This window comes from Arachis ipaensis, chromosome B3, assembly GCF_059453495.1.
Source record: "Arachis ipaensis isolate K30076 ecotype BB chromosome B3, ASM5945349v1, whole genome shotgun sequence".
Lineage (NCBI taxonomy): Eukaryota > Viridiplantae > Streptophyta > Magnoliopsida > Fabales > Fabaceae > Arachis > Arachis ipaensis.
Window position 1 is genome coordinate 6,991,839 of NC_142438.1, and position 13,273 is coordinate 7,005,111.

Below are 13,273 nucleotides of genomic sequence, written 5' to 3' on the forward strand. Positions count from 1 at the left end.
GTTTGCAGAGCTGGATCATTAATGTTGTACACTTCACTAGTTTCCTTAACTTGAATATTATTTATTTCTTTTTAGTAGCGTTTGTTTTGAGGTACTGAGACAGAGACTGAGAGACTGATACTCAGTATCGTATTTGTTAGTTCAGAGACTGGTACTAAAATTTCAGTCTTTGTCTCTAAAATTTCAGTATTTTAGTACTTCCAAAAAGTAGGGACACAGGGGACTGAAATTTTTAGAGATAGAGACTGAAACTTTAATAACATTTTATACCTAAAATACTTTCATTTCAATTAATTAATTCTAATTTTACCCTTTGTGCAAATTAAATTAGAGTTTCATTCTTGTTTCAATTCCTATTTCCCATTTTGCACTAAACAGAATACTGAGATTTATTTTAATTCCTGTCTCTTAGTCTCTGTCTCTCGATCTCAATTTTTTCGTCTCTGTCTCTCTACCAAACACTACCAAATTTCAGTCTACTACTCTTTATCGAGAAATAATTGCATGACAAATAAGTCTAAGACGCATCATTATAAGATTCTTAACACGATAGAGGGAATATGTCATACTGTTATTGTGTTTAATTATATCAAACAAATTTGTACTTATTAAGATATATTTATTACAAAATAAAGATAAAAAAAGGACAATGAGAATATGAGATAGAAAAATACTATATATATATGAAGCAACAAACGAAAACAACCACGTACATATATATAGTGTAAATTCTGTATTAATTCTTATTTTGTTATGGTTGTTTAATTAGTACACTGCTGCAGTTTCCCTATCAAGTCATACATACTCATATCATCTATCTAATTACATCAGGCTACCTCAAATCGCTGGATGAAAATCTTTACCAAAGATCTCTGGTTGGGTCATATTTGTCCTTGCTGTAAAAAAACAAAAGAATATCGCTGTCTAACGTTAATGCATCTCAAAGTTATGAGGGGCTAGTTATGTAGTCCCCTATATGCTAAACATTAGAGACTTGCGTAGGAAATAATTTTGAGAAAAACGTTAAAGAGACTAACACTTTTAGTATTTTAATTTTAGTAGAAAGAATAGGAAATTAATTAGTAATGACTCTGAAACAGAAGTTATGTCACATGTATCGATATGTATCTTCGCTTAATCTAAACTTGATCAACTTAGTTATCATGTATCTTCATTTAATTCCCTTCACTTTTTAGTTTTTCCATCCAAAACTACTAAATATTTGTCTCGCTTCATAAATATAGAATTGTGGAGGGATAAGTTTCAAGGGTAAACGAAATTCAGAAAGAATTGCGAACACCTTGCATGCTAGCATCATATAAATGTATATATGAGTCCATATCAATTAATGTATGCTAGCATCATATAAATATATATATGAGTCCATATCAATTAATGTGTCACGAGCAACTAAGCTGCTATATTTGAATTCATTGCCAATTGCAACTTGACCTGCTAGCCTGCCACCACAGTAATAATCGAAGCATATGATACCTAAATAGAGACAAAACTTAGCTGCTGTAATAATCCACATTATTTTATTTTCGTAACGATAATATCCACATTATATTATCCTAGCTGAACTTGGGCGTTACCACCATCAACCTCCGTGGAATTGGGTTTTTCCCAGAATTTACCAAAAGACCCTTGCATTTCCTCAAGGGTCTTGCCCCTCGTTTCAGGGAGCATGGTATAGAAGAATATCCAGCCAAGCATGGCAATCCCCGAAAAGAGGAAAAACGCGCCCCCAATAGTAATGGCCTTGGAGAGGGACAAAAACGTCATTGTGACAACCCCACTCGTGACCCTATTTACCACAACGCCCGCAGCCGTACCCTGCGCCCTCAGCCTCAACGGAAAGATCTCAGAGCAATAAACCGACCACATGGGCCCCGCACCAATCGAGAACGTGGCCACAAAAGACAACACAGTGGCAAGGCTCAATCCAACGGCCCAGGTCACCTTGTGATCCGAGTGATCAATGATCGTGAGGCTGGTAGCGAGCGTGAGAAGCGAGAGCATCATTCCGCCGATACTGCAGAGTAACAGGGGACGCCTCCCCACGCGGTCCAAAGTAAACGTGGCAACCAAAATGAAAACCGTCTTAACAAACCCAACGGCCACAGTTGCAAGTAGTGTCTCCGTGTCGCTGTTGATCCCAGCCTTCTCGAATATTCGCGGGCTGTACAAAACAACGGCGTCGATGCCAGAAGATTGTTGGAAGAAGTGTAGACCAAGGGCTGCGATTAGAATGTGGCGAACCGCGGGTGTAGGGTAGAGGAAAAGCTCCTTCCATACACCCTGGCCGATGTTCTGCTTTGCGACCTGAACGACGTCGTCGTTGCAGTCTTGTGCGATTCCCGCGGCTCTTTTGATGTCTGATAAGCGTTGTTGTGCTTCTTCTTTTGTGTCGGAGGTTTTGTTTAGCACTTTTGTTGCTTCGCCCAGGCGACCCTTCATGACGAGCCACCTTGGTGACTCTGGTACAGCTAAGACTCCAATAGCTAGAACCATAGCAGGTATAGCTCCGATTCCGAGCATCATTCTCCAACCGACTTGGAGTTTCATCTTTGAGAATGCAAAGTTTGAAATGTATCCCAGTAATATCCCTCCGTTTATGAATACCTGCATGTACATGAGACTTTTTTGAGAGTATGGGCAATACTTTTTAATTAAAAAAATTGATTCATGTTAATAAAGTATTTACTAAAACAAAAGACTGAAATATCTTGTCTAAACTTAATTATGTCTCTGATAGTGACACTTACCTACAACAATTCATTAAATATAATAAAACAAAGTTCAGTATATTCAAATAATTTGTCGAAGCTACGCACATTTACAGGGAATATGTGTTTCAATGTTAAAAAAGTTCCTTAAAAAGAAATTAATTTGATATAAGTCTTTAAAATGATAGAGTAGGAGAAGAAAAGCAACCTCAGGGAATGAGGTGAGGAATCCACGGGAGGAAGCAGGGGAGATTTCGGCGATGTAGACGGAAGCAACGACGGCGCCGTAGCCGATGCCAATACCAGCAATAAAACGGCCAAACATAAGGAATGCATAGTTGGGAGAGAAGCCCATCAATATGGCTCCGGCGAATAAGATTGCGCCGGCAAGCGCTATGGTGTAACGACGACCAATCAAGTCGGAGGTTCTTCCCGAGAGGCATGACCCTACTAGAGAATACAAGTTTATGATTCCCAGCAGAATCTCAATTTTCACATCTGATATCTTCAAGTCTCTTTGTATGTACATTGCTGCTCCACTCATAACCCCAATGTCTATGCAACATAAACAACATGTAATTAATTAATTAATTAACACTCATTCATTTTTTTATTATTAAAAAATAGTATTTGTTTTTGTCTTTTTCCTTCAACAAGACATGTTTTCATTTTCTCTAGAAACTAAGCGAAAAATGAAAGGATAAGATATTGAAGCTATGGTGAACTAATAACGGGGTTAATTAATTATATACTTATATGTGTGCATGTGTGATGATGTTGTAGGTAATTAGTGGTACTTACCGTAACCAAGCAAGATGGTAGTCATGGAAACCAAAGTGGCACAAGCAAAAGCATAGTTGTTTCGCTTAGGCTTCTTTTGTGGATCGAAATCCTCAAGGCTCCTGTTCTTGCTCTCTGCTTCAACTTCTTCTTTTCCCATATTCATCATCTGTCTTCACTGCTATGAAAGTGTATGTATTAGTTGTGAATAATGAGCATGTGAGGTACTTTATATTGCTATATTAATGATTAATTATCATGATAATAGAGAAGAGAGGAAGGAGTGGTGGTGGATACTTGCTATAAAGTAATAATGATGCAGATGTTTTAGTTTTTTGAATAGACGTAAGTTTAAGGTAGTAATAATTAAAATGTGAATATTCCTATTAGACGAGTTAGCTTATGGTAATGCAAAAAATGAGATGATGATGATGTCATCATGTGGTGTTCCTAGGTAGGAGCAATCCTCCCGAGTAGTGGAAGTCACACACTCACATGTATGATAAATATGTACTAAAATTAATTAGAGTAAAGTATCGTTTTTGTCTCTAATGTTTAGGATAAATTCTATTTGTGTCCATAACATTTAAATCGTCCTATTTGTATCTCTAACATTTGTAAAAGTGATTTAATGTTAAGTTAGAATACAAATGTATGGGATAGAATCGATGATCCACTCCGAAAAATAGCTCATCAAAAGTTGAAACTAATTCCTACAACATTTACATAATTCACTTTTCTAGGAATATAATTGAATCTAAACACAAATAGTGGGTATAATATTAAAATCGAACACATACAAGTGAGACCTAATTGAGAATGAATATATCAAAGTGAGAATAATTGAAAAATATAATCTGATTTGTTAGTGTAATTGATAATAAGATAACATTGAATCACTTTTATAAACGTTAGGAATATAAATAGGACGATTTAAACGTTAGGGACACAAATAGGACTTACCCCAAACATTGAAGACAAAAACGATACTTTACTCAATTAATTATTAATATAAAATATATCATAAAAATAAATTTAATTGATACATATATTCAAATAGTATTTTTAATAGTAGTAGTAAAGTGTCCAACTCTCTCTCAAAAACGTCATTTTCAGAGTGCCTAATTTCCACACTTCTCTTTCTTCATAACCCCATATGATTGTGGAGATAGAATTCTGCATGTTACCAATCTTGTGGCTCACACTAATCAAGCCACTTCCAAAACACATGTATCCCCACCACCATAACAACAATTAATAAGCATATGCAATCTGCATCGCCTTTTATATATATTCATGCTAGAAATTGCTCTATTGGACCCTTTATATATTTGAAGACAATAAAAAAATAATATTAATATTATTATTTGTGTCACTGGACACTGGCAACTAGGATAAAGTTAAACTCACCTGTTACCACAATAATGGAAGCAGCTTTGACTAATGCTACTTTTCTTGTCATTATTTTGACCGGCAGTGTTGACAAAAAATATTCCAAAATTTCTAATAATGGGCCTAAGTGAATGGCAGTTAAATAGAAATGGGCCCAAAGTGCGAAAGAATGTGTGTTTTGGGCTTTCGTATTCCTCGCCCAATGTAAATATGGCCAAAAATAACAAAGAAAAAAAAAAAAAGAAGAAAAGAAGACTCATGAACCGTCGTGTAGAAGTGATGAGGATTGGATTGTGTATTCTTCACAGATCATAGAGTTACTGAAAAATAATGAAGGATTTAGTTGATTATCTAAACAATGCGTATCAAGATTTTGTTACTGCGACAATCGAAACAAAATTTGTATACCCAGAAAAGAGCAGCAATAGATGCTGCACTAGAAAGCTTCAAGCTGAAACTTTAATTGTTTAATGTAGCATGTGAATACGTAATGATGCTGAGGATTTTAATTTGTGGATCCTGCGAAGCAAAGGATAGGATCATGTGATGCATCTTTGTGTTTTATGTGCATATGCATATATAGATGCTATAAATAACTATAGTTCTATATTTTAGTTAGTTTTTTGGTGACTGAAATAAATTAAACAAAGAAAAATAAAACAAACAAAACAAGGAACTGTCTAAATAGAGGGACAGTCCTGTTTAAGACTACTCTTAAACTCCTGCCAAGGTGAAAGAAGCTCCACATGCGAAAGTTGTAACTTCATCGCCATCTTTGCCATAATATCTGTCACCGTGTTTGCATCTCTCATAATCAAACGAAAGTCAACCCGCCAATTCCAATGCATGATATCTCTTATTTTGAGCACCAGTGGATCAATAAACCCAAAACCATCTTGAGTAACAAGATTAAATGCTTCCACACAATCCGTCTCACAAATAACATCTCGTTGACCCACATCCCAAGCTAAGAGATATCCTCTCCAAATAGCAAACAATTCTCCTTGAAGAATACTATTACTCTCAATCATTCCCAAACACCCCCTTTGCCAGCTCCCATTACAATCTCTAATAACACAAGCAAAACCAACACTATCACCCGAACCAAAATAACTAGCATCACAATTAATCTTAAAAGTACCAATGGATGGGGGATTCCAAAAACCATTTAGAGCAGAGGGAAGGGACATACGTTGTAATTCAAAGATATTCCTAAGCTCCTTTTCTGAAGTTAATGCCAGACAAATCACTTTTTCCGGAGGCCAAGTTTCATCGGGATTAAAGATGTCATTATTCCTTGCTCGCCATATCCACCAAAGTCCCGAAAAGAACTTGAACGGATGCTCTCTGCTATGATACAAGAACCAGTTCTTCAAATCCAAAGGATGACAAGAAATATCCAACCTATGCCAGACAAGCTGAGCTTTGGGACAATCCTGAATACAATGTAAAACCGATTTCTGGCTAGAAAGACATCTTGGACACTTATCCGACGACGACATCCCTCTTCTAAAGCGAAAACTTGCAGTAGGAAAAGCCTCCTTAAGACACAACCAAGCCAAAATTTTATGCTTTTCCAGAACAAGCTGGCGCCAAAGCCAAAGCCAATTCTCCCGCTCCTCCCAACCAAACAGCTGCTTACACAACCACAAGTAACCATTGCGAGAGTTATAGACTTTGGCAGCAGACCCACTCCAATACCAACCCACTTCCGGACCTGCTTGTTCATCTGGATTGTAAGAAAGAATATTATCTTTCAGATTTTGAGATAAAGGAGAATAAAGAGTATCCAAATGCCACCTACCAACCGACCAAATATCCTGAATTCGGAGATTCGAATCAGAAATGTGAACATAATCGATCTCATTAGATAACCGTCCTTCTTTCCTCCAGCTAGAAAACCAAAAATTCTGGTTCAAATCTCCAATACACCAAGCAAACCCATCCTTCAACACTTCCCAAGCCTTGCAAAGACACCTCCAAATGGGAGAGTCCTTGTTCTTAGGATAACTAAAACAGTCATATAGAGATGATCGGTATTTGGCATCCAACAATTGGACCCATAGCTTGTTTGGCTGCTGGAAGAAAGTCCAAACTAGCTTCCCAAGAAGAGCAATATTTACACAATAAGGATCTCTAATCCCTAAACCTCCATATTTTTTTGGAGTAACCAGTACCTTCCAACTAACAAGATTCAATCCTCTTCCATCAACTTGTCCTTTCCAAAGAAAATTCCTCATTATAGACTCCAATTTACTAATGATTCCTTTGGGAAAAATAGAGACCTGCATCTGGTACGTGGGAATAGCAGCGACAACAGAATTAACCAAGCAAAGTCTACCAGCCCGATTGAGTAAACTTCCTTTCCAGCTTGCTAGCCTACTCCGAATCTTATCCAGGACACCATTGAAAGCTGAACGAGTCACCCTAGAATGGCTAAGGGTAACTCCAAGATACTTGCCCAAGTCCTGGACAAATCTGATAGAGGATACCCCAGTGAAAACCTCTTTCCTTGTTGCAGAGACATTCTTGGAGCAAAGCGCTTTAGACTTCTCCACATTAATCTTCATCCCAGATGCTTTGCAAAAAGTCTCTAAAACCAACATCACATTTTGCACTTGTCTCTTTGTAGCTTTATAGAATAGAAGCAAGTCATCCGCAAACATTAAGTGGGATATTCTTGGTCCTCCTCTAGAAATAGCAACCGGTTTCCACAAGCCCAAATCAACCTGATGACTAATAAAGCATGCCAATCGCTCTATACACAACACAAAAAGATAGGGTGACATAGGGTCTCCTTGTCTAAGACCTCGGCTAGGAGTAAAGCCATTCAGACGACTCCCATTCCAAAGAATAGATAAGGAAGAAGCAGTGACACCATTCATAATCAAATTAAGTGTAGGAATAGGAAAACCAAAGCTTTTAAGGGTATGAGCTAAAAACCTCCAGTCAACTCTGTCATAAGCTTTCTCCAGATCAATCTTAAATGCCAGTGTGCCTTTCTTTGATTTAGTCTTCTTCATAAAGTGGAGGACTTTTTGGGCAATAATGATGTTGTCAGGAGTTCCTCGTCCCGGAATAAATCTTCCTTGAAGCGGGCCAACAATCTCCGCAAGATGAGGACGAAGCCTATTAACAAGGACCTTCGTGATGATCTTGTAAACTACATTGCAGAGACTAATCGGCCTGAAATCTTTCATAGATACCGGTGATTCAACCTTTGGAATGAGAACTAGTAAAGTCTCCAACATTCTCGGATCAAGAGGAACACCGGAGAATGTCTGCTTAACCATCTTCCAAACATCAAGACCAATGATCTCCCAATATTCTTTGAAGAAGAAAGCTTGAAACCCATCAGGACCCGGAGCTTTAAAAGAGTTCATGTGAAAAACCGCTGCTTTGACTTCCTCCATAGTAACTGGTGCCGTAAGGTTATTGCAAGCTTCCTCATTTAGAGAAGGAAGAGGCACATCACCAAGGCAACCCAAATCAACATCATCCAAATGACAGAATAAGCTTTTATAGAAAGACTCTGCTTCTTGACTCAGAACCTCTGGATCAGTTTCCCACACTCCATCCTTGAGAAAAAGGCCATGAATCTTATTATGCTTCCTTCGCGCAAGAGTTTGAATATGAAAGAATCTTGTATTCCTATCCCCGAACCTTACCCACTGCTCTCTGGACTTTTGGAACCATAGGAGCTCTTCTTGCACTAGAGTATTATTATAATCATCAAGCAACTGTCGCTCTTTCTGACGCAAATAAATACTATCCACCACTTCCAAACGCTTTTGTAAATAATTAATCTGCTGCTCTAATTCACATTTCTTAACAAAAATGTTACCAAATACCTTCGAGTTAAACTCTAGTGAATTCTTCTGTACTTCCAAAAGCTTGCCATGAATTCCTCTATTACCAGACCACCATGACTGGTTCACAATAACCCTATACCCAGGATGAGTAGCCCAAGCAGCAACAAATCGAAAAGGTCGATTCCCTTTAGGATGAGCACGACCTTTACAACGCACCAGAATAGGGCAATGATCAGACTGAAGCCTATTTAAAACTTCTGCATAAGCCTCTGGAAAGATAGATAACCAACTATTATTTATACAGACTCGATCAAGCTTTTTTGCCACGTCAACATAATTTTTCACCCTCTTGTACCAAGAAAATTGCCTCCCAATAGTCTTCAAATCAAACAAACCACTATCCCCTAATGAAGTAGCAAACATGTCTGCTCTTTGATGAGAAAACTGACAGCCCTTAGATTCATGAGAAAATTTGACTTCATTAAAATCACCAAGAACAATCCAAGGTCCTTGAAAAACCATGGATTGTGCAACAAGATAATCCAAAAGGAGAACCCTTTTATTAAATTGAGGACTGCCATAAATACCACTACACCTCCAAATTAAATTATCAAAGTGAACCTCAACAGTAACACCCTGATCAAAAGCATCAATGAACTTACAACAAACACCCTTCATAGAGGATAGAAACCAAATACCTCCCTTATGCCCCTCTGCTTCTACTATACCAACAGAGTAATACCCCAATCTTTCCCAGAATAATTTTAAATGCTGAAAAGGGGAGTGAGTTTCAACCACAATAAAGAAAACAGGTCTAAATTTCCTAACAAGTTCCTTGCAATGCACACGGGCTAACTTATTAGAAGCACCCCTAATATTCCAAACAATCATATTTAAACTATCCATAGATAATAGGGACAGAATAAATAAGAACATAAAACTCTAAACAGAATCACCAACCTCAATAGGTGGTTTGTCCTGCGGTACTGGCACACTCTGATCCTCAATAATTGCCACCTTCGAACCTCCTGACACTGCACCTGCCATGCTTCCATCTACTAAGGTTTCCTCCATTGTGCCACCATTTTTATCAACTGGCGAGTTCTGCAAGGAGGAAGGCCGAGGACGCTTCCGTAGAGAAATTCCACGACGTGCAGGAGTTCTGCGTGATGGAGATGGCGCAATTTCATGTTTTTCTCGCTTCCCCATCCTAATGCCAATTGATTTACCTCCATCACCATGAAAATTGGGTCTTGGAATCCTTCTCGAACCAAACTTGTGCTGCTTTCCATCTTGGTCCTTCAAACCTGATGACTGGCCCATTGTGAATTTTCCCTTACGGAGCACTTGTTGCCAGCCCTCTCCATCATCCATGCATGCCTCATTAACATGACCATCAGGCACGTGAGGAGCCAATGATTTCGTAACCACATCCTTCCCTTTAACAACTCCTAATTTCTCACCCAAATTACGAGGATTCTCACCCAAATCACGAGCTTCTGATTCAGCCTCTTGTTGAATCTCATGATTGTTGTGTGGCACTAGTGTCGGGGCTTCATTATTTTTTTCATCACCAAAGGAATTTCCGTTTCCTTCCAAGGACTCCTTCTCCATGCACAACGATTTATCATGCCCATATCGTGCACAAGTAGCACAAATCAACGGTAAACTCTCGTACTCCACTTCATAAGTCACACCCTCCACTATAATATGTTTGATTACAGGCAACTCAAGATTAATTTGAACACAAGCTCGGGCATATTTTCCTCTTTCTACAAGCTTAGTAGCCAAATCTACTTTCACCGGAATCCCTATTGCAGAAGCAATTCGCAGCATTGCTTGTTCCTGGTAGCACCAAATTGGAAGTCCCGAGACTCGAATCCATACCAGCGTTGATCCAAAGGATTTTTCGCATGGCCTAAAATCCACATCCCATGGATTTACTGCAACATAGTGACCGTCTATCAACCACGGGCCACCAAGAATGACTTTCTCACGATCCGCAGCAATATCAAATTTAACCAAAAAATATCCAAATCCCACATCCAACAAATCAAACCCTCCTTTGATGCGCCATACTATCCGAAGCTTATGCATGAGAGCCGTGTAGCCATAATGCTTATCCAGCACCTTGATCACGATGGCTTCCTTATAAGGTTCAGCTAGACAACTCTTTGCCTCCTTGGTAAAATTGACACTTGGTGGACGAGAATCACCCTGCTTACCTGTCACCGTCGCGATATCATCCCCAGATAAAGACCCTACTAATGCAAAGGCCTTAGACTTTTCTGCACCAATGACTTTATCTCTAAAAGAGACCTTGGATGGCTTTTCTAACCCCTCTCGAAAAGAACCCTCCTTAACACCGGATACACACCCACCCACACTCTCTCCCTTATCTCTTCCGATGGCATGGCCATCTTCCTCACTGTGTTTCACCCTCAACCGTTCGCCCCCGCTCTCTCCTTCTCTCATTCTCCTTGAGTACGGAGTACGTACTCTTTCTCTGCTAGGGTTTTTCAGTCTTATTTTTTTTAGTTAGTTTATTCCACTAAGTGTGTTTTTTGTTGGAATTATAATCCTAAATTTTATTTAGGCGAATGCTATGGTGTAGAAGATAAATTTCTTCTACACCTATAAAAATACACGTGTCATCCCATCACAAAGATAAGCTGCCTGTCTAAGTTAAATCCAGACATAAATTCAAAACGATAATCTCTGGAGTGCCAGTAGATGTACAGGTCGCTAGCTGTGATTAGCCCTATAAGTAATAATTAATTAAAATGTGTAACTAAACTATATTAAATACACCCTTCATTTGTACTTAGGTCTAGAAGTTACATCGACATTGCATTATAATTATGTTGAAATATTATAATTTTAAAGATATAAATAAATCAAAACAATATTATTATAGAGAAAGTCTAGAGGACCAGCATTTTTATTAAAATTTGGCAAGTACTTAATCATCAAAAGAAAAGTGAGTAATCTCACACTATTAGATGTAATCTCACACCATTAAAAACATTAATGATAACTAATTGATAGCTACAAATCACAAATTTGCTGCCTCTAACACTCCTCATTATTATATCCATTAATATTCATGTGATTATTTGTTTTGTGATAAATAGTTGAGAATGATATTAAATATTTCTCTAATAAAAATATTAAGGCCCACCACTAAAAATTTTTTATCCATTTTGATGAGACCAGTTGTTTGGGCTAGGACCACTTAAGAAAGAAAAGTCAATAACCCAATTCAATTCCCTAATATCTTGGTGTCTTACAAAAAAGCCATATCCAAACTTCAAGCCTCTAAAATATCCATACAGTCACAGAAATAGATAAAAAAGAATTAAAAATAATCATTAATTAATATCTTAATTAATTTGATTCAGCGGTAAGCAGCTTTTAACATAAATTACCTTTCAAATGGAATCTATCGTTCTGTAATCCTAAGATTTTGTGGGACTTAATAGTGCAGAACTTATCTCCATTAATATTTTTGCTAGCACGCAACATTCTTCAAATAACGACACGTATTTTTTATTTTCTACACCGTACACTGATCTTCTATTGATTTAACCTTTTTTTAACAATTAGAAATAATTATAGTTTATTTAAATAGACATACAAGATAAGTTAAACACCAGCCACCTAGCCAGCTGCATAATCTTGAAATTTATACATAAAACACTTTACCCTTTATTGCAGAGGTCTTCTATCTTGACCCTTTATTGCATATTGCATACATACTTACTTCTTAAGCAACACAGAACTTTGTCCTTCTCACATGGTGGTGGACTGGTGGTTGTGTGCTGGGGAACCCACATAAGATTCTTCAGAGGGAAGAAGTGACAGAGTGGAGCCTCCCCAGGCATGAACCCAAGTTGCTTGAATATAATGTGATTTGGGTTAAATTCTGATGTGTTCAAATGGCGGACACCAAGAGCTTCAACTTTGTCTCGACTCTCACCAACTAACAAGACCTTGAATATCCTGGTGTTTGTAGCTATGAAGGGCAATAGTAAACAGCATAAGGGTAAGGAAGAGGATGGCAAGCCACCCATTTAGGAGCATAGATATCTTCTGATACTTTCAAAATGGTGTAATTCTGCAGAGGAGCCCCTGAAGGTGGACTAGTTGTGTAAATGTTGTGCTTTTCCTCTGATCCAAAGATGTTGTTGACAAATTGTAGCATGGAGTCTAAAGAGTTAGCACAAATCCTAGTCTCTTGTGTGAGCATTCCTTGGCTTGTGGAGAATCTTGAGAGATTGAGAAAGGAATGGAGTCAGCTTCTTTCTTTGATAGGAAGTGAGCAACCTCTTCGACAGGAAATTGGAGAGTCATCCATGGCGAAATATCCTACCTTGAATGCCTCAGTGTGGTCTACATTAGTTGACGAAGAGGAAAAATCTTTGTCAGAACCATGGTATTGGTTTTGTACCCTATAAGGTAGTTAGCTTTATTGAGATTTCCATGGTGTGAATTCAACTCTGCTTTTAGATCTCTGCAACCAATGTTGACCCCATTCTGTTTTGCAATTAAAGGACAAGG

The 13,273-nt window shown here is 38.0% G+C and overlaps 2 protein-coding genes and 1 pseudogene across 2 annotated transcripts; all 3 read right to left on the reverse strand.

Moving 5' to 3' along the window:
- Positions 1-1,290: 1,290 nt before the first annotated feature.
- On the reverse strand, positions 1,291-3,868 carry LOC107628911 (polyol transporter 5). Its single transcript, XM_016331543.3, has 3 exons — positions 3,531-3,868; positions 2,938-3,284; positions 1,291-2,625 (listed from the first exon to the last, which is right to left on the reverse strand). The coding sequence occupies exons 1-3, from the start codon at positions 3,676-3,678 to the stop codon at positions 1,570-1,572; spliced, it is 1,551 nt and encodes a 516-aa protein (XP_016187029.1). The 5' UTR covers positions 3,679-3,868; the 3' UTR covers positions 1,291-1,569.
- A 1,713-nt stretch (positions 3,869-5,581) lies between these two features.
- On the reverse strand, positions 5,582-11,188 carry LOC107617036 (uncharacterized). The gene is made up of 5 exons (XM_088506604.1): positions 9,674-11,188; positions 7,845-9,349; positions 6,710-7,637; positions 6,544-6,630; positions 5,582-6,442 (listed from the first exon to the last, which is right to left on the reverse strand). The coding sequence occupies exons 1-5, from the start codon at positions 11,186-11,188 to the stop codon at positions 5,582-5,584; spliced, it is 4,896 nt and encodes a 1,631-aa protein (XP_088362730.1).
- Positions 11,189-12,384: 1,196 nt separating this feature from the next.
- Positions 12,385-13,240, reverse strand: LOC107628910 (BURP domain protein USPL1-like; annotated as a pseudogene).
- Between the last annotated feature and the right edge of the window lie 33 nt (positions 13,241-13,273).

What these genes read in the sequence shown, in the direction of transcription:
- LOC107628911 (XM_016331543.3), bottom strand. Translation starts at nt 3,678, where the DNA reads ATGATGAATATGGGAAAAGAAGAAGTTGAAGCAGAGAGCAAGAACAGG. An exon ending in TACCATCTTGCTTGGTTACG is followed by an intron (nt 3,285 to 3,530) that starts GTAAGTACCACT and finishes TATGTTGCATAG; the next exon opens with ACATTGGGGTTATGAGTGGA. An exon ending in TCCTCACCTCATTCCCTGAG is followed by an intron (nt 2,626 to 2,937) that starts GTTGCTTTTCTT and finishes ATGTACATGCAG; the next exon opens with GTATTCATAAACGGAGGGAT.
- LOC107617036 (XM_088506604.1), bottom strand. Translation starts at nt 11,188, where the DNA reads ATGAGAGAAGGAGAGAGCGGGGGCGAACGGTTGAGGGTGAAACACAGT. An exon ending in AGGACAAACCACCTATTGAG is followed by an intron (nt 9,350 to 9,673) that starts GTTGGTGATTCT and finishes GCTTTTGATCAG; the next exon opens with GGTGTTACTGTTGAGGTTCA. An exon ending in CAATGGTTACTTGTGGTTGT is followed by an intron (nt 6,443 to 6,543) that starts GTAAGCAGCTGT and finishes TTGTGTCTTAAG; the next exon opens with GAGGCTTTTCCTACTGCAAG.